Source organism: Bubalus kerabau, chromosome 13, assembly GCF_029407905.1.
Source record: "Bubalus kerabau isolate K-KA32 ecotype Philippines breed swamp buffalo chromosome 13, PCC_UOA_SB_1v2, whole genome shotgun sequence".
Classification (NCBI taxonomy): Eukaryota; Metazoa; Chordata; class Mammalia; order Artiodactyla; family Bovidae; genus Bubalus; species Bubalus kerabau.
The window spans coordinates 11,737,984-11,758,393 of NC_073636.1; the positions used below are offsets into that span (position 1 = coordinate 11,737,984).

Consider the following 20,410-nt stretch of genomic DNA (forward strand, 5'->3'; position numbering starts at 1 on the left):
GTACGCATGGGCCTGTCCTGACCCCTGACCCCACGTGGACCCACCTCACCCCGTGTTCTGACCCTTCTGCCCCTTCTCCTAGGCTACTTGAAACTCTGGCAGCTCAGCAAGCCCCTGCTGGCCTCTTTTGATGCCATCTTTGTGGACGAGGCCCAGGACTGCACCCCAGGTGATAAAGCATTCGGGACACCAGTAGTCTCAAACACATAGAAACTGCATCACACATGTGTCAGAGGACGTATATGCAGTGAGTCCTTGGTTCTTATCTGTGGTAGGAGAAAGGGTGTCTGATGCTTAGTCACTCTGAAATCCTTTACTCTTTGATTCCAGATTTCAACAGTCTCTGCCCTCACCTCCACCCAAAGGAGACTTATTTTCCTCTAAATATTTTCTTGGGTTATTCTTAAAATATTGGCTGAGCCTAGGTCATCACATTATTAGGACAAAGACTCACGCCGAAGGGAAAAGGTAGTCAATTCAGAATGAACAATTTTTTTTCTTTCTAGTGGCTGATAGAAAATAATGTGACTTGGTAGGTCATCTTTAGGCCCCAAGTTATTATATTAAAGAGGATAATTTGCATCATTTTATATTTGCCTCTATGATTTCTTAGACACAGTCGCATGTTCAGGAGTAAAAATAATCTTCACTTGTAGGATTAGAAACTGTCTGTTATAAACTTGTTTCTTCGGGACTTCTGGATGGTTCGTGCTTAGGACACTGCACTTCCACTGCAGGAGACGTGGGTTCAATCCCTGGTCAGGAACTGAGATCTCACATGCCTCGCAGCATGTCCAGAAATAAATACATGAATGAAAATTGTTTCCTTGGACTGAGTGCATGTGCCCTGCAGGGAAGGATGCCTGCCACCCAGTGTGCAAGTGTTCTCGCCCTCTGCTGTCTTCCGTTTGGTTTCCTTTTGCTGTGTGGGTGGGCCTTGCATCAGAGCGCTTACTTGCCCCTTCTGGACTGCAGCCATCATGAACATCGTTCTGTCTCAGCCCTGTGGGAAGATCTTCGTGGGAGACCCCCACCAGCAGATCTACACCTTCCGCGGCGCCGTCAATGCTCTGTTCACAGTCCCTCACACACACGTCTTCTATCTCACACAGGTAAGACTCTTCTTTGCTTCCCAGCCCCCACACGCATGTACACAGACACACACAACACATACACAAGCCTGTGTGGGGCTCCCCACCCCGGTTTTCCAGTGCTGCCTGTGTGCCGGGCCCTGTGCAAGGTTTTGCCTGAGCTCACAGCATGCAGCAAATCCACGCCTCTAAGTAGGGGCTCTCCGTGGTTCTTGGGGGTCTGCAGAGTCAGAACGGTTTTCAAAATAGTCACTTGCCTTTTGCGCCGTGTTGACATTTGCACTGACGATGCAGAGCCTGTAGTGAGCCATGGCCTCGGTGCCAGCCCGCCCTTGTAGTCTCTGTATTCTTCAATGTGAGGCGCTCACTAAGAGCATCCCTGATAGCAGAGGGAAGAAAGTCTCTGTCCTGCAGACCCTGAGCCCGTCTCTCCAGCAGTCCGCGTGCGGAATGGGAAGGAGAGGGACGCCCTCCTGCCCCTGCAGTGTGCCGGCCGCTCTCTCACCTGGGACACTTCTGTGACTGTGCTGTGAGCTCCACCGGCTGCTGCTTCCTTTTGTACTTAAATGAACAGTCGACAGACCAACTCTGGTTGTTCAGACTTGGGGATTTGGTATTTTCTCAAGAATGAATGAGATAAGCCGCGTCTTCAAGGGGAACAGCTAACAAATGTTCATTGCCAAAAAAGTCTTGCTTTCAGGTGAAATCTAGATTTTGAAAAACTGGTTTCCAGCACGAGCACAGCAACCCTTGGAGCCTTGATTGCCCGGAAAGGCTCTTAAATACTCCAGTTTTCTGCAACCATCTGTGTGAAGCCATCACACCAAGCTGGACACCCCACAGAGCCCCGAGAATCGGCTCTCCTAAGCTGGGAACTAAAGACATTTGCAAAAATGTAAAAGCAGTGCCACTCTTGTCTCTAAAATATTTTTTTGGAGGGGAGGAGACTACAGTTTTTGAAAAATGTGTCCTTTGTGTTTTCATGTAATGAGATTATTGTTAAATTAACTAAAATTGCTAACGTGGTAATTGTAAATAGATAAAACTCAACATAAATACAAGCTTCCTTGGGTCCTCACTAGTTTTCTGAAGCATGAGGAAGTCCTGAGACGGAAATCTGTGGGAACCACTGGTTTTAGGGAGCTCCCAGTTAGGGAGCGTGCGCGGTGCTGACACACACGGATGTCGTCCGCACCGTGCGTTCCGCTCCAGGGAGCCCTGGGCCCCAGTCTGTGACGCTGTTCCCCAGGCTTTCTCTTACCGTTTGCTCTAGTGATCTAGGACGACGTCAGCGCAGAGGAATTTTTTTTAATGGACATTTTTAGTTTCAGATTTTAGCGATCTAGGACGACATCAGCGCAGAGGAATTTTTTTTAATGGACGTTTTTGGTTTCAGATTTAGAAAAAAGTTGAGAAGACAGTACAGACAGTTCTTAAACATGCTGCACTCAGCGTCCTCCAGTATTCGGGTGATGAGTTTGCCACAATTAATGTGTCAGTGTGGGCACATTATTATCAACTAAAGTCTGCAGTTTATTCAGATTCCCTGGTTCTTACCAAATGTCCTTTTCCTGTTCCAGACTCTTATTCAGATGACCCCACTGCAGTTAGTTGTCAAGTCTTCTAGGCTCCTGTTGACTATGCTCTGTGGTTTCTCCAGCTTGCCTTGGTCCTGGTGACCCTTGAAGGGCACCACTTAGGTGTCTTGTCACATGCCCCTCTGATGGCATTTGTCTGGTGGTTACACTGATATTTGGGTCCATACCATCAACATGATTTACAACTGATGACGTTGTCTTGGTGCCCTGGCTGAGCTGGGGTGTGGCAAGTGATTCTACTGTGACATGATCCCCCCACCCACCCTCACCTCTGTCTCCCCTTTCCACATTGTGTGCCCTGAAAGGAAGTCATGGCTCACAGCCCTCAGTTAAGAACAAGAGTTGGAATATCCACATAGATTGTTTGGAATTCTTCTGTGAAGGAGACACTGTGTCTTCTCTTCAGTTTATTTATTTATTCATTTATTTGTTTGTATCAGCATGGACTTGTGGATCTTGATAATTTGGGGATGGCTCACTTAGAATAGGAAACATCAAGATGGTGGAGTAGAGAACCCCATGAACAGTATGAAAAGGTAAAAAGATATGACACCGAAAGATGAACTCCCCAGATCAGTAGGTGCCCAATATGCTGCTGGAGAAGAGTGGAGAAATAGCTCCAGAAGGATTGAAGAAACTGAGCCAAAGTGGAAACAGCGCCCAATTTTGGATGTATCTGGTGGTGAAAGTAAATTCCTATGCTGTAAAGAACAGTACTGCATAGGAACCTGGAATGTTAGGTCCATGAATCGAGGTAAATTGGAAGTGGTTAAATAGGAGATGGCAAGAGAAAACATCGACATTTTAGGAATCAGTGAACTAAAATGGACCAGACTGGGCAAATTTAATTCAGATGACCACTATATCTACTGCTGTGGACAAGAATCCCTTAGAAGAATGGGAGTAGCCCTCTTGGTCAACAAAAGAGTCTGAAATGCAATACTTGGGTACAATTTCAAAAACGACAGAATGATCTCTGTTCATTTCCAAGGCAAACCATTCAGTATCATAGTAATCCAAGTCTCTGCTCCAATCACTAATGCCAAAGAAGCTAAAGTTGACCGGTTCTATGAAGACCTTCTAGAACACACCAAAAAAAGATGTCCTTTTTATCATAGGGGTGAGTAAAATTCACTCAGTCGTGTGCGACTTTGCAACCCCGTGGAATATACAGTCCATGGAATTCTTCAGGCGAGAATACTGGAGTGGGTAGCCTTTCCCTTCTCCAGGGGATCTTCCCAACCCAGGGATCTAATCCAGGTCTCCCGCATTGCAGGCAGATTCTTTACCAGCTGAGCCACTAGGGAAGCCCAGGAATACCAGCAAGGGCTATCTCTTCTCCAGCGGATCTTCCCGACTCAGGAATCAAACCGGTTCACCTGCATTGCAGGCAGATTCTTTACCAACTGAGCTTTCAGGGAAGCCTCATCATTGGGGACTGTAATGCAAAGGTAGGAAATCAAAAGATACGTGGAGTAAACGGAAAGTTTGCCTTGAGTACAAAATGAAGCAGGTCAAAGGCAAACAGAGTTTTGCCAAGAGAATGCACCCTAGCAAACACCCTCTACCAACAGCGCAAGAGACAACTCTACACATGGACGTGACTAGATGGTCAGTACCAAAATCAGGTTGTGTTCTTTGCAGGCAAAGATGGAGAAGCTCTATAGATGCTCTATATAGAAGAGAAGCTCTATATAGATGGAGAAGCTCTCAGCAAAAATAAGACCGGGAGCCGACTGTGGCTCAGATCATGAACTCCTATTGCAAAATTCAGACTTAAACAAAGTAGGGAAAACCACTAAGCCATTCAGGTATGTGGAGAAGGCAATGGCAACCCACTCGAGTACTCTTGCCTGGACAGTCCCATGGATGGAGGAGCCTGGTGGGCTGCAGTCCATGGGGTCGCTATGAGTTAGACATGACTAAGCGACTTCACTATCACTTTTCACTTTCATGCATTGGAGAAGGAAATGGCAACCCACTACAGTGTTCTTGCCTGGAATGTCCCAGGGATGGCAGAGCCTGGTGGGCTGCTGTCTATGGGGTTGCACAGAGACACAACTGAAGTGACTTAGCAGCAGCATTCAGGTATGACCTAAATAAAATCCTTTACAATTATGCAGTGGAAGTGACAAATAGTTTCAAGGGATTGAATCTGATAGAACTATGGATGGAGGTTCATTGCATTGTACAGGAGGCGGTGATCAAAACCATCCCTAAGAAAAAGAAATGCAAAAAGGCAAAATGGTTGTCTGAGGAGGCCTTACACATAGCTGAGAGAAGAGAAGCAAAAGGCAAAGGAAAAAAGGAACGATATATCCATCTGAATGCAGAGTTCTGAAGAATAACAAGGAGGGACAGAAAGCCTAAGTGAACAATGTAAAGAAATAGAGGAAAACAGTGGAATGGGAAAGACTAGAGATCTTTTCAAGAAAATTAGAGAGGCCAAGGGAACATTTCATGCAAAGATGGGCTCGATAAAGGACAGAAATGGTATGGACCTAACAGAAGCAGAAGAGATTAAGAAGAGCAAGAATATACAGAACTATACAAGAAAGATCTTAATGACCCAGGTAACCATGATGATGTGATCACTCACCTAGAGCCAGACATCCTGGAGCGCGAAGTCAAGTGGGCCTTAGGAAACATCACTACAAACAAAGCTAGTAGAGGTGATGGAATTCCAGCTGAGCTATTTCAAATCCTAAAAGATAATGCTGTGAAAGTGCTGCACTCAGTATGCCAGCAAATTTGGAAAATTCATCAGTGGCCACAGGACTGGAAAAAATCAGTTTTCATTCCAATCCCAAAGAAAGCCAATGCCAAAGAATGTTTAAACTACTGCACAATTGCACTCATCTCACATGCTAGCAAAGGAATGTTCAAAATCCTGCAAGTTAGGCTTCAACAGTATGTGAACTGAGAACTTCCGGATGTTTAAGCTGGATTTAGAAAAGGTAGAGGAACCAGAGATCAAATTGCCAACATCCTATGATTGTTGGATCATAGAAAAAGCAAGAGAATTACAGAAAAACATCTGCTTCTACGTCATTGACTATGCTAAAGCCTTTGACTGTGTGAATCACAATAAATTTGTGTGGAAAATTCGTAAAGCAGTGGGAATATCAGACCACCTTACCCGCCTCCTATGAAACCTGTATGCAAGTCAAGAAGCAACAGTTAGAACCAGACATGGAACAACAGACTGGTTGCAAATCAGGAAAGGAGTACATCAAGGCTGTGTATTGTCACCCTGCTTATTTAACTTACATGCTGAGTACATTATGAAAAATGCTGAGCTGGATGAAACACAAGCTAAGATTGCTGGGAGAAATATCAATAACCTCAGACATGCAGATGACACCATTATGACAGAAAGTGAAGAACTAAAGAGTCCTTTGATGAAAATGAAAGAGGAGAGTGAAAAAGCTGGCTTAAAACTCAACATTCAAAAAACAAAGATCGTGGCATCCAATCCCATCACTTCATGGCAACTAGATGGGGAAACAATGACAGACTTTATTTTCTTGGGCTCCAGGATCACTGCAAATGGTGACTGCAACCATGAAATTAAAAGACACTTGCTCCTTGGAAGAAAGCTGTGACCAACCTAGACAGCATGTTAAAAAGCAGAAACATTACTTCGCTGCCAAAGGTCTATCTAGTCAAAGCTATGGTTTTTCCAGTAGTCATTTATGGATGTGAGAGTTTGACTATAAAGAAAGGTGAACACCCAAGAATTGATGCTTTTGAACCATGGTGTTGGAGAAGACTCTTGAGAGTCCCTTGAACTGCAAGGAGATCAAACCAGTCCATCCTAAAGGAAATCAGTCCTGAATATTCATTGGAAGAACTGATGCTGAAGCTGAAACTCCAATACTTTGGCTACCTGGTGGGAAGAGCTGACTCACTGGAAAAGACCCTGATGCTGGGAAAGATTGAAGACGGGAGGAGAAGGAGACAACAGAGGATGAGATGGTTAGAAGGCATCACCAACTCAATGGACATGAGTTTGAGCAAACTCCGGGAGATGGTGAAGGACAGGGAAGCCTGGTGTATGCATTCCATGGGGTTGCAAAGAGTCGGACACGACTGATCAACTCTGAACAGCACCGCTTAGAATAGTTCTGTAGCAGCAAAGTACTACTTGTTGAAAATCTCCCTCTCCTTCAACTGTGTTCTTGCTGGTCACCCAAATATATAGTACTTCTTTACCTCAAATTATAAATGGGTGGGAAAAGGCAGTAAACACCATGAGTTTGGGCAAAAGCACTGACTTTCCAGCTGCAGAGGTCAAGGAATTAGTGCGTTGGGTGCTGCTTTGAGGGTAGGAAATTACTTTGCCACATGCAGTGGGCGGGGACGGGGAGGGGGCAGGAAATGCTCAGGACTTGGTGATCTTTCTCACGGCTTGTTAAGTAGAGCAGTGGTTTTATTTATTTATTTTTTCCCGATAAACATTGTGCTCAGTACAGTAAGGAATAGCTGTGGGTAATGCTGTGTGTTGTAATGTCCACTTTCATCTCATCTGTGGCCAAGCTTTGCAGAAGCGGTGCCTTCCTCAGTGGGGCAGTGGCTTTACATTGGTGTTGAAGGAACCTCAGGGGGCAGGGAGTTGCACCCTCCCCCCTTGGTCTTCTGAGTGTAATTTATGTAATTTATGCTTCTTCAGATGGTGTTTGGAAAGAATGAGGGATTTGCTTAAAAGGAAAGTCTGCTGCTGGTCTCAGGGAACAAAGGAGCTGAGAGGGTCCTGAAAGTCCACACCCCACCTTTTTCTTCATGGGTTATTCTTCCTGTTTGCGACGAGGCACAGGGCTTTATGGAAGTGTGTGGCAGAGGATTCATCTGGCAGAGAGAAGGGGCAGGGGAGAAGGGTTGGAGGCCAAGCAGGTGAGACATGAGGCGGGGGTTTCTGAGCTATGCTGGGAGCAGCAATAAGAGAGTGTAAAAAATGTGGTGGAAAGATTGTCAGTTTGGATTCAGGGGCAAGAGATAAAGACAGATAGGTCAGTCTCAGGTTTCAAGATAGAAAATTCTGTTTTGAAAACTTAGAATAGTGATGTCTGCCACTAAGGCTCCTGTTCCATGTGAGTGGCTGTGCAGTAGGGAATTTCCAAGGACCCTCTCAAGGTTGGATGAGCCAGGGATGTGCAGCACGGTTTGCAGAGGCCAGGCCTCGGTGGTGACAGCAGCGTGTTCTCATTCTTTGGTGGGTGCTAACGCCATCTGTTCTGTTCTTCTCCCAGAGTTTCCGGTTCGGTGTAGAGATAGCCTACGTGGGAGCTACCATCTTGGATGTCTGCAAGCGAGTGAGAAGGAAGACATTGGTTGGAGGCAACCATCAGAGTAAGGCTGCAGTTCTTCGTATTTGTTACACAGATTAGCTTCCCTCGTTGCCTGGATCGACCCCAGAGTTTGTGCTCTCTCCCTCAAGGCGGCATCCGGGGTGACTCAAAGGGGCAGGTGGCTCTTCTGTCCCGCACCAACGCCAATGTGTTTGACGAGGCCGTCCGGGTCACAGAGGGAGAGGTGCCTGCCCGGATTCACCTGATTGGGGTAGGAGTGCATGTCTGTCCTCTGCTCTAACTTGGAAACCTCACCCACACACAGAGCCGATGAAAGTGCCCCTCGCTCAGACTCATCTTGCACACAGGAGTTGAGGTGACTGTCCTGCGTCTGGGCTGGGAGACACTCCCTCCAGCTGTTCTGCTCCAGCGAGTCCTGTAAAGTAAGGCCCAGCAAGGACCGCGGACCTTTTCCCCTGCTCTCTAGAAAAAACTGCATGCCCTTCTCGCCTGTGTGCACACACAAAAGCGTGCCACATTTATGCTCTGGCTGCAGTTTGAGAGTCTATTCCAAAAAGCCAGCTCATTTCAAAATCCCACCTGTACATCCTCTTTACATTGTCTTGTTAACAACAGTAATGAAAACAAAAAACGAAAAGAAGCCCAAAGTTTCACCAGCAAACTTTTTCAGGGGATTAAATCATTTGGATTGGACAGAATCATTGATATTTGGACACTTCTCCAGCCAGAGGAAGAACGGAAGAAACGTGAGTACTGCCTGGCCGTGTGGGGCAGCCACAGGCACCCTGGTGTTGGGCGGGAGGTGGACGGGCATGTTGAGTCGCTTGTTGTCTGCCCTGGAGGAGCCGATATGCTGCTTCTGGCAGCGGTGAAGTGCCTGAGGCCACCTGTTCTCAGAGGCGGTGATAGCTCTTTGCAGGCCCTGGTCTCGGGAGTCTAGATCTCTCTCTCACACACTGGCCCCGCGGCCGTCATCCTCACCCGCTTTCTCTTCCATCTGCCTGAGGACCTCACATGTGGTGACTTCCACCTGGGCCCTGTGCAATTGTTTCTAACACTTCCATAGCACACTTGCTTTTTAATTACCGCATTGTTTCAAATCCCCGACGAGCAGGGATCTCAAGGGCAGAGCTCTTGACCCCGAACTTGATGCACAGGTCACTGTGCTGACTCACCCCGGTGCCCAGGGCAGGTCATTGGTGCTGTCGGGCCTGGACTCAGGTCTCCAGCTCTGAGTCCATTCATTTGTCTCATGGTCCATTAGGAATGTGGAACTGCCACCACCGAGCATGGGTGCAGCTGTGTCCCCCTGACCCACACGCATGTTCCCTCTAGGAAACCTCGTCATTAAGGACAAGTTCATCAGGAGGTGGGCGCACAAAGAGGGCTTTAGCGGCTTCAAGCGGTACGTGACTGCGGCCGAGGACAAGGAGCTGGAAGCCAAGATCGCAGTCGTGGAGAAGTACAACATCCGCATTCCAGAGCTGGTGGCGAGGATAGAGCGGTGCCACATAGAGGACTTGGACTTCGCAGGTGAGGACGTGGGGCGGGGGCGGCCTCTGGGCCTCTTGCCAGCGTGGACTTCACTGTCCGGGGCGACCACACCAACGAGAGGAGCTGGGCTGCCTTCCTCCCGCCCCCCTCTCTTTCTGCTCTACTTCCAGCAGGAAGAAGGGGCTCTTGAGCCCCAGCTCTGCCACCGCGTGAGCCTGGGCAAGCCCCTGCCCTCCCCTGGGCCTCTGTCCCCTCGTGTGCAGGCAGTGGGTGGCAGGTGGCAGCCGTGAGCTCTGGACAGGACTCTGCCGTGCACTCAGCCCCTGCAGTGGGCTTCTCATCCCCCTCACCTGTTTACTGTCTCCCTGCCTCCCTTTTTTTTCCAAACTGAGGTTCCCTTTTCTGCAGAGCTGCACCCAGGCGAGAAAACCAGGGCAGCATACACTTTTCTCCCCTCCGCTGTCTCCCCCTGCCTGCCCTGGCTGACGGTCGGCTGTGTTTCTGCTGCAGAGTACATCTTGGGCACCGTGCACAAGGCCAAGGGCCTGGAGTTTGACACCGTGCATGTCCTGGATGATTTTGTGAAAGTGCCCTGTGCCAGGCACAACCTTGCGCAGCTGCCCCACTTCAGAGTCGGTGAGCAGACGGAGTCCTCATTGTGGGGCTGCCTTGCTTTTTCCGGGATGGTGTGGCCTCTTGGAAGGATCCTCCTAGAACAGAAAGGTCCTCCTGGTCCTAAATTTATTATTCTTAGACTGTGGTTTTTAGAAAAACTGAGCTTCCAGGGCCTACTTCCGTCAGGCTTCTCCAAGGGCAGGTGCGCTTATCACGTCTTGGTATTTCGCCATCAGACAGAAGCTCTAAATCATATTTTACCTACCCACCAGGGTTTTCTTCCTGTAATTTTTTTTTTTTTATTAAAGAGGCCTGAGAATCTTAAAAGGCGTCAGTGTACACTATCATTTGTCTTCTTTTGTATCAGTTTATACTTGAGGCTACCTGTTAAACTCTGAGCATCAGTGCTGTTGGTTTGGGGTTTAAGTCTTAGAATGAAACCATTTGAAGTCTTCCTATAAACAGACAAAATCTCTCTCTTAGTCATGGAGTCAAAATTTGGGTCATAGCCTGCATGGGCAAGCCCCAAATAGCAATACTAAAAATTCCTTATCTCTGACAAATATATTCCTAAAACAAGAGGAAGACATAGTGTTGAACATATGTTGCTGTGGAGCAGGGAGACACAGTGGCCACAGAGAGATACCAGCTGCTCTGTCTTGAGGAAGTGAAGTTTATTGAATAATGTAATAGAGTGTGGCCACATGCAGCCCTTAGCACGAGACTGTCGCTGTGTGTTAGGATTACAGCCGGACTGTTAGCAGTCCTGCTCTCTCATTGGTTGGTGCCGCAGGGGCCCCTCCCACAGGCAGCCGGCTGTCAGGGATCGACTTTTAGTGGTCCATTCAGCCAGCTATCAGCGGAGTGGTAGTCATCAGGAGAGTGAGGTAAGAGGCGGAGCCTGGCTTCCTCCCTGGGGCCCTTCAGCTCACCCAGCCCTGGGCTAGCACGTGAGCCAGGGACCCAGGGAACAGGCTGGGGTCCTTGTCCTGCAGGGCTCCAGAGCCTTCACCAGAACTGCACCCTGGCTGGGCCCATGCCTTGAGGTGGTGACCCGGTCCCTGATCCCCGCCTCTGAGACCTCACTGCAGCAGCTGTCTACATGTGTCACCGTCTGTGGGGCCTGCCTCCGCCGTACTGGCAGCCTGTAGAGCCTGAGGGCCGTTAGGGCCTGGGTGCCCAGCTCCCTCAGTGATGACAGCCGCACGGGGTCTGGAGGCCTGGCTCTGAGGGAGCCACCAGCTGAGATCTGCCTCCCCTCAGCCAGGACCCGCACTCATTGGGTGACGGTTGTGCCTGGGGACTGTGTCCTTTCTTGTCAGAACAGAGCATAATATTCACTTGGTGGAGGTTTACAGGAGCATCGTTCCCTGACCGTGACCTGATCTCAGGAACACAGGCTCTGCCACCAAGACGTTTGCAACAACTCACTCGTCCCTCCCTCCCCTTCACTAGAAAAGGGCTTTGCTGAGAGCTCTCGGGCAGCTTGGGCTGTTTAGGGCACAAGCCATCCAACTCCTTGCAGGGCCCTGCATTAAACTCTTCTCTGCTCCAAAGTTCAGTGTTGTGGTGTTTGGCCTCATCCTGTGCCCACCCTTCTAGGGTGGATGGCACAGCTCCTTGTGTGTTCTCAGACGGACCCCATGCCTTGTGGAGGGCTCCTGTGTGCAGGCACTGACAGGACAGAAACTGCACGAGCCCATCCAGACTGGCTGAGGGAGAGGGAGGGCGTTTGGAGGGAAGAGCATAGCCCCCGAGACAGAAGACTCAGGAGCCCCGGGACCCTTGTGTGGCTGTGGCTGAGGTCTGTCTGTCCGGGGACTTAACCTCCATCAGCCTGATTTCTGCCAGCCTCCTGGTTGCCATGACGATGCTCCAGGCACGTCACTGCTGACCACGCACCAGGTTCTGGGTGACCAGTGAACAAGCCCCCAGGACTCGCCAGAGGCAGCACAAACAAGAACTCAAGGTCCTGTGTCCCTTGTCTTGTAAGGTTTGTTTGTTTCTGGATTTGGTGTTTGTAGGAAAGCTTCATTTGTGAAGCCAGCAGATCTTTAGGGATTTTTGCGGGGTGGGTGGGGAGTAGTAAACGTTTAGATGAGGACACAAATTTTTGTAAGCAGGCTTGTGTGTTGATATATTTTTTTCCCTTTTCTTTCTTTAGAGTCGTTTTCTGAGGATGAGTGGAATTTACTGTATGTAGCAGTAACTCGTGCCAAAAAGCAGCTCATCATGACCAGATCTCTGGAGAACATTTTGACTTTGGCTGGGGTAAGCACAGACAGTTGTTTGCTGACTCCTGGTTTATAGATAAGCCTGGCTTTTCTTAGTCTCTAAACCAGTACCCTAGAGAGTGAAGTAGGAGAGTAAATTTTATGTACAAATAATCTCTACCTGTTGTGTGAGTTTCTGCATGAACTTTGACCTTGTGTATTCTTAGAACCTGCAGCGTGGTTTTCTTGTAGAACCTGCGTTATGGTACTGGTTAGATCTGTAACAGAAGCAAATTATCACATTGGCAGTTGATAACAGATGGCTTGTAGAGTAGTGATACCATTTCACAACATGGGTTATATGAGGAAATCTGAGACATTTTAATGTTGAGACAGTGATATATTGCAGTCCTACATCTGCGTTATGTTTGGAGTCCATGTCTCTGAAACACCAGGGACTTTTCTTTCACATCCACAGCCCCTGTTATTGTCTCATAAAATTTATGGTGATTCCACATGGCCTCTACCACCCGATCCATAATCATACTTTTATGATTATCTCGAAAATGTCTTTGTACAGTTGATTTGTTCAGATCAGGACCCAGACAGACATTTGGTTATTAGGTCTCTTAAACTTCTTTATTTAGAGCAGCCCAGGACCCCTCCCTCATCCCTGACACTTCTGACTGTTTGTGGAAACTGCGTCAGTTGTTCCCCGGAGCATCCCCTCTTCTCTGTTTGTCCTGCAGTCGCCTGCCCTGGGTCGCCATCACGGCAAGTCACCTGAGGGGCGTGACTGGGCTGGGGTCTAACTGTTCTGGCAGGAACCCTCCACGGTGCGGGGGCAGCAGGCTTCGTGCTGTGCCGTATCCCGTCAGGAGGCAGCGGTTTCAGATTCTCTCCCTCTTGGTGATGCTCAGACTGTTCACCTCTTTAGCAGACAGAGCTAGGAAATCCATATTTTTGACACTGATCATTTCAACCCCAGTCTTTAATTTAAGCTTCTTGTTGAATGCAGCACAGATATATAAAATAGACACGCAGGCGCAACGGGCAGAGGTGGGCTGCCCTCTGTCTGCACCGTCGGGAGCGGGTGGTCAACTGCACTTAACAACCTTCGTCACTTGTGGTTCTCCAGCCCAGTCCTTTAAGGATTTTTACGTCTTTACACATTACACAGTTTACTTTCTTTTACATTTGAATCTTTTCTCTTACACTGAAAATCTTGGTTCAGAACCGTATTTATTAATTGCTTATTTATATTATTCTGGGTGTCAAGTTTTTCAAGTAGTACCAATATTACTGTTGACAGAATACTGGGTGGAACTGAAGATTTCCTAACAGCTCTGTCTGTTAATATTCCACTGAAGATGTGTAGTCAGAGTACAGTGTTTTGAAGTACCATGCTTGAAATGAGTCTTTTCCCCTCTGTGTGACTTGATCACCAGTTTAAGCACAGGTAGACTTATTTGTTTATCTGCAGCACCTACAAGGATTGCTGTCCTTCTTCATTATCTTTTTTGAATGCATAAAGCTTATGTTTCTGAAATCAGAACTTTGTAACAGGTGTCCTTTGAGAAGTCTTGTTCCCTCCCTATCCCTTGTAGACTTTCTCTCCTTCCATCATTGATAGCTAGCTTTTAAAAATTAGTTTTTGATATTTTTTTTCACAGATATTGACAAATATGTATAGATGTATTTTTCTATTTTCCTTTTCCATGAAAGGTAGTATTCTATAATATTCTATACCTCACTTTTTATCAGTTTCTAAAGCTTTTTCTCCTCCTTTTTATAGCTGAGTAGTATTCACTGCATCCATCTGACATGATTTATGTAGTTCCTCACCCATGGATATTGGCTTTTTTCCAGTCTTTTGCACTTAATACTTTTGCCACCATGCATGATCTTAGGCACAAGTCATTTTCTGTTTTAGTTAATGCATCTTGGGGATACAATTCTACAGTAAAAATTTCTGGGTAAAGGATAATGAATGTATCACTTTTCTAGGTATTGCCATATTCATCACGGGAATTGTATGTCTTGGAGTCCCACAAGTTTTGTGTTAGAGTCTAGCAGACTTTTTAAAGCTAACTGGAAGCATGTCAGTTGCTCCTGCACACATTTTATGGGGGAAATGAGCTTTCTCCAAGGAGAAAAGAACACAGACTCTGGAGAAGTGCTTCCTTCTCACCAGGCTGGTTAGGAGACATCTGTTGGTCCAGGGGCTAGCACGGCCCGTTTGTGTGACCAGGTGATTCTTAGTCTGAAGGGCCTTGCATGAGGGGAGGACTTCTGCTTTTTCTCTGTTGTGGCTTATGACTCCATCTGGGAACATCCTGTTTCAGACGTGGTGAAGTCCACCCTGGTCAGCAGTTAGTTGTTTGTACACACTGGCAGGAACATGAGCATTTGTATATTTTCTGTTCTTTCCTGTAGCAGGTAGGCAGACCCTGAAAGACAGAAAAACCACATAAATCAGAACTGTAGACCTGGATTTTGGGGGAAAAAAAAAAAATTGGATAAATAGCTAGTTGTAATTCAGAAAAACCCATGAAATCATCCTTGTTTTGTCGGCAAGCGTTGGAGGTCTTTCTGGTGTGCCAGCCCTGGTTGCCCTCCTCTGCCGCGGTGGCAGACCAGACCCTGGTGCCTGTTCTCAGGCGTCTCCCATCTGGGGGGGCGCTGGCTTTTGACGCAGTGTCCACTGTGTGCAGACGATGCGCGCCTGGCACACACTATTGTGCATCTTATCCAACAGCCAGCTGACCTGGGTGCTGGGTCTGTGCCTTTTGCAGGTAGAGCAGCAGAGGCTCAGAGCTCACTCAAAGGAACAGCCAGGGGCTCGGGGAAATGGGCATGTGCAGGTGTTTGAAGCTCACTGGGCTGTGAAGAGAACATGCAGATCATGTTTAATGTCGCAGAGGCAGGTCAGCCTCAGATAAAATCCAGAAGTAGTCCTAAAATATTATACCCGATAGTGTCACATGTTTGTCCATTAAACCTTTTTTTTAAACCAGTCATTTTAGTAAGAATGCAGCTGGACTGGGTCCCACTGTGCGTGTTCTTTTGGAATTGGTGTTACGTGCAGGGAAAAGGCAGAGAAACAAGGGAAGCCGCTGTGGTCCGTGCTTTTCTTATCTTGGGACTCATATGATGTCCTAGAGTGTTGGACGTCCAGGTAGAAAATTGCAGAGGCACTGCAGCAACACCCTTGTTCTCTCCTTCTCAGGAATACTTCTTGCAGGCGGAGCTGACGAGTAACGTGCTGAAGACAGGCGTGGTGCGCTGCTGCGTGGGCCAGTGCAGCAACGCCATCCCTGTGGACGCCGCGCTCACCATGCGCAAGCTGCCCATCACCTACGTACGTGTCTCGGCCGCTGCCGCTGCCCTTCCCAGCGTTTAGCTCAGTCATCCGAGCTTTATTGCCAGGCAGCCGTGAGCCTGTCCGGGCCATGGGTGAGGGAGGTGAAGGGGAAGCTTGTCTGATCCTTCCATGAGGAGGTCTGGAGGTGCCCTGTGGACCTCAGTGTCACAGACACTGGACCCCTTGGGGCCAGGCCAGGTGGCAGTCTGGGAGGCAGGCTGGTGCAGACGCCCAGATAGCTTTTTCCTGGCTTTTTCATCTCGTGCCTTAATACGTCCTGGGAACATGATAAAGCAGAGTCCACCCTGGATGCTTTGCTGGGGGAGGTGTGACCTCAGGGCCACATGGCAGGTCTGAAAGCATCAGAGTCTGATGGAGGGGGGTCATACTTGTTGGTGGAAAACGTTTGTCCTCCAACTGTCCCCCTCCCCTCCTTTCCTTACCCCGCCCTGCAGAGCAACAGGAAGGAGAACAAGGGTGGGTACCTGTGCCACTCGTGTGTGGAGCAGCGCATCGGGCCGCTGACCTTCCTGACCGCCTCCCCTGAGCAGGTGCGCGCCATGGTCCGCACGGTGGAGAACGTCGTGCTGCCCCGGCACGAGGCCCTGCTCTTCCTTGTCTTCTGAGCGCTGGGATGCCCGGGGGGCTCCTGCCCCTGCAGACAGCGGCGTGGGGGGCTCCCTCCCTGAGGCCAGAGTCGCTCACAGAGCATTTTCCAAGGATGATGACGGCGGCCAGAGTTGGACCTGCTTTGTCTTCACCCCTGGAGGTAGCCAGACCCTGCTGCCCCTCCTCCACGTCAGTGGGCCAGGAACGCGGGGGATGGTCTCTTGATAAAAAAAAAAAAAAAAAAATTTATGTATTTAAACTTTTATTACAAGGTCTCAATTAAACAGGCATTGTAGCACTGGCATTCCACTGTGTGAGGCCCCTGCCTTCACCCCCGCTGTTTCTGGACTTTCTCCGTTTCTCCACTTACTGTTGTCAAAGCTCTGTGACTGTTCATATCACACACTGAACAGAGTAGGAGGCTTTATGTCCAGGGACAACTGACACATCAGAAAGGAGATTTTTCATGCTCTGGGGAGGCATGCACATGTGAGACCCAGGGTGCTCCCTTTCATCTTGGGGCTCACAGCCTGAACAGGGAGGCACATGACACATAACAAGTGTACAGCGACTGTAGCTAGACATCTCACGTCCCTGCAGGCAGAGCAGAAGGCCAGAGCCCGAGAGCGGGGCGAGGCCGGCCAGCCACCACACGGGGACACAGGCAGCTGGTTCCTGGTTGGGTACTGGGGGGGGTGTCAGTAACACAGCTGTTCTCACAGAGGTGTGGCTTAGCCACACGTGGATCCGGTGTTTGCACGTTTTCGCCATGCAGCACATCAGGGAGGCAGACAGCAGGTGGGGCACTGCCGGGGAGGCTTTGGTGTCTGAGCCCAGGCCGCTGAGTGGGAAGCGGGCTTCCCGCCTTGTGTGGCTCCCCTCGTCTCTCCCACATCGGGCCTCTAGTGGAGCTTGGCGAGCGAGCAGGCCAGTGAGGAAAGCAAGGGTGCTGGCGGACGGGGTGGCTGTGTGGAGAGGGTGAGGGCTGTGTTAACATCTGCACAGGGAGGAGCATTCACGCGGTGGGCCCTGAGCACAGCTGGGGCAGACTTCCTCACCCCCCTGCCGTGCTCCTGGCCCAACCTCACTTGGTGCTCCTGGATCACTCGGCAAAGCAGCGAGTGGGAGGGAGTGGTTTGGATTTGCAGGGCACAGTGTTCAGAGTCTTTCAGTAGAAGGGTTTGGGGAGGGGATGGCTAGAGAGGGCCCCACGAACACGTTTTCTGGAAGTCTGGTTTTGCTCACTGGAGAGGAGGGTGCTTGCGATTGTTGGAGGAGTATATCCTAGGCCTCCACTGAGCACCTGTTGGGCAGGCCCGACCATGGGTGTCTGGAATCACATGCAGTCCTGACTGGGAGAGGGCAGTCAGGGCTGTGATGCTGTGTGGGGGCTTTAGAGGAGGGCGTCCAGAGCTGGAGCCGCACTGCTGCCATGGGGCCCAAGAGGCGCCCATCAGAGTGGAGGGTGGGGGACCACCAGAATGGGTGGTGCTGGAGCTGCGTTTAATGTCGGAGTGAATGGCTAGCTGCCCACTAAAGAAGGGGAGAAGCTTCTGGAAAGAAGGAGCAACGTGAAGGACAAGCGTGTTTGTGGTCATGGTGCCACAGTAAACACCAGTGTTAGGATTTTGGTACTTATTTAAAAAATAATAGGATCCAGGAATTGATACTGGTACTTTATTTTTTAAGTGTCATATAAGAATTTCTAAAATGTCAGTAAAAGCAAATAGTTGGTGTGTTTCAAATAGAAAAATAATTTTTAAATACACAGTAAAAATAGAAATGTTATTTATTTTAGTTTCTTAAGGAAATCAGTAATCAGTTTATTAAGATAGAAATTCCTATATAGAATTTATAGTTTTGTTAAATATACTTATAAAGTTAATTATATTCTACTTATTTTTATTACAGATTTTTTTATTGAAGTATAGTTGATTTACAATATTATGTTTCAGGCGTACAACATAATTAATATTTTTATAGATTATACTCCATTTAAAGTTATTAAAAATGGTTATATTTCCCTGTGCTGTACAATATATCTTTGTTGCTTATTTACTTTATACATAATAGTTTGCATCTTCTAATCCCATACCCTTGTGTATAAGTGTTAAATATCCATTATCATTTTAATGAGTGATTAGCTGAAAAAAATAAAAGTGTTATTCAAAAATATAAACTAAGCACTGCATGGAAATGAAAATCTTTTAGCTCCTTTATAAAGGTTAATCTTTAAAACATGGGGCTTCCCTGATTTCATTTAGTTGTGAATGTGTTTTTGTGCACATTTTCTGTAGAGATTTGTTTTGTTTCTACACCACATAAATTGGGAGAATAAGGAAAATAATTATAAGCTAGCTCCAGATATTTTTCTTTGGTTCATTCATTTTTAAGTAACCCCTTCTCATTGATAGCTTAAATGAGATCTTTTTTCAGCTGTTTAAGAATGTTCAGTCTGTTAATAGCAAGTTCTAGTATTTTATTTCAAAGTTAGGATTTCTGATTTGTCTCCATCTTCTTTGATTTTATCATGTATAGAGAGGTTCTGATGCAGAATTAGCCATATAAAAACAAATTCTGTTATGTCACGTCATATTCCGTTTGTTTAGAAGTTATTGGAAATAAAAATTATTCTTGAAATAGTGTTAAAATATCATAGTGCATTGTAGATTATGCATTACTTTGTCCTTTCATATAATTATTCTCAAGGCAGATTTTAGATTTTTTTTAAAAAACTAGGTGATAGCATTTGATGAACCTAAAGTATTGGTACAGAGAAATTTTAAAATATCACAGAATATCAGCAACTGAAATTGCAGTCACTAAAGGTATGACCTGTAGGAAATGTTTGGAGAGATGAGATGTGTTTGGCTGGGGCATGTGTGCAGTAGGAGCAGGCTAGGGAGGGCCAGGTCACCAAGGGCGCTGGACACGAAGGAGTGTGGGTGGTGTGCTCAAAAATTATGAGAAGTCAGTGAGAAATTGTAAGACATTAGATTTCCTTTTCAGGAAGAGCATTCCAGTTGTAGATTGGAGGATGTTTTGAGAAGGTCAGCTCAGTTAAGAGGCTCAGAGTCCTGATCTCAGCTAGAAATGACATCTGCTGGGCTGGACCAGCACAGGCAAAGTGGTCCAGTGAGATGGGCTTGTCCTCTAGTGAGTGGTCCTCAGAGTGTGGCCCCCAGGTGAGCAGTGTCACATCCCCTGGGACCTTGATACAAATGCACATTCTGTTCTTCACCCACATCTGCTGGGTCAGAACTCATGAGACTTGAGGCCAGCAGTTAGTATTCTTATTATTATTATTACTTTTTATTAGAATGTCTTTGCTTTACAATGCTGTTAGTTTCTGTTGTACAGCAGTGTGAATCAGTTATAATACATATACATGCATCCCCTCTCTTTGGGGTTTCCTTCCCATTTACATCATCATAGAGTATTGAGTACAGTTCCCTATGCTTAGTGATCAGTTTTATACATAGTACTGTATATACGTCTGTCCCTGTCTCCTACTTCATCCCATTCCCTTCCCCATTTTGTGTCCATACATTTGTTCTCTGCACCTGTCTCTTCATTTCTACTTTGCAAATAAATTCATCTGTACCATTTTTCTAGATTCCACATATGAGCGATATTTGTTTTACTTTTTCTGACTTACTTCATTCTTTATGACAGCCTCTAGGTCCATCCACATCTCTGCAAATGGCACAGTTTTGTTCCTTTTTGTGGCTGAATAATACTCCATTGTATATATGTACCACATCTTCTTTATCCATTCATCTGTCGAGGGACATTTGGTTGATGTTGATGTTTAACGAGCCCTACAAGTGATTCTGATGTGCACTGAGTTCTGAGAACTTCTGCTTTTGGGATTAAAGAGGTTGAATCAGTAGGACTTAGGGCTTCATTGGGGGTAATAAGTCGGTGGTAGGAATCCTGACAAGACCCCTGGGTTTCTGGCTCATTTGCAGTGTGGGTGAGGGTACCCTTCATTGGGACAGAAAACATGGGGTGTAGTAGGTTTGTGTAAAAACACTGATGGACTTGGTTTTGACTTGTCAAGTTTGGGTGCTTATAAGAAACCCAAGTAGGTTTGCTGGTGGGGACACAGGTCTGT

At 47.4% G+C, this 20,410-nt stretch overlaps 1 protein-coding gene across 4 annotated transcripts in view; it reads left to right on the forward strand.

Annotated features, from left to right (window-relative positions):
* The window catches only part of FBH1 (F-box DNA helicase 1), a 37,089-nt gene extending 17,105 nt beyond the window's left edge, over positions 1–19,984 (forward strand). Inside the window, exons 12-21 of one of the 4 annotated variants that reach the window (XM_055543479.1) lie at positions 83–169; positions 976–1,112; positions 7,939–8,038; positions 8,127–8,248; positions 8,669–8,744; positions 9,334–9,531; positions 10,003–10,128; positions 12,272–12,378; positions 15,550–15,681; positions 16,148–19,984. In XM_055543479.1, the coding sequence (XP_055399454.1) occupies positions 83–169; positions 976–1,112; positions 7,939–8,038; positions 8,127–8,248; positions 8,669–8,744; positions 9,334–9,531; positions 10,003–10,128; positions 12,272–12,378; positions 15,550–15,681; positions 16,148–16,231 (1,169 nt within the window). In that variant the 3' untranslated portion in view covers positions 16,232–19,984. Of the gene's footprint in view, positions 1–82; positions 170–975; positions 1,113–7,938; positions 8,039–8,126; positions 8,249–8,668; positions 8,745–9,333; positions 9,532–10,002; positions 10,129–11,958; positions 12,095–12,271; positions 12,379–15,549; positions 15,682–16,139 lie in introns of those variants that run through there. The other 3 variants (XM_055543478.1, XM_055543480.1, XM_055543481.1) reach the window with 3 other exon arrangements.
* Positions 19,985–20,410: the final 426 nt, after the last annotated feature.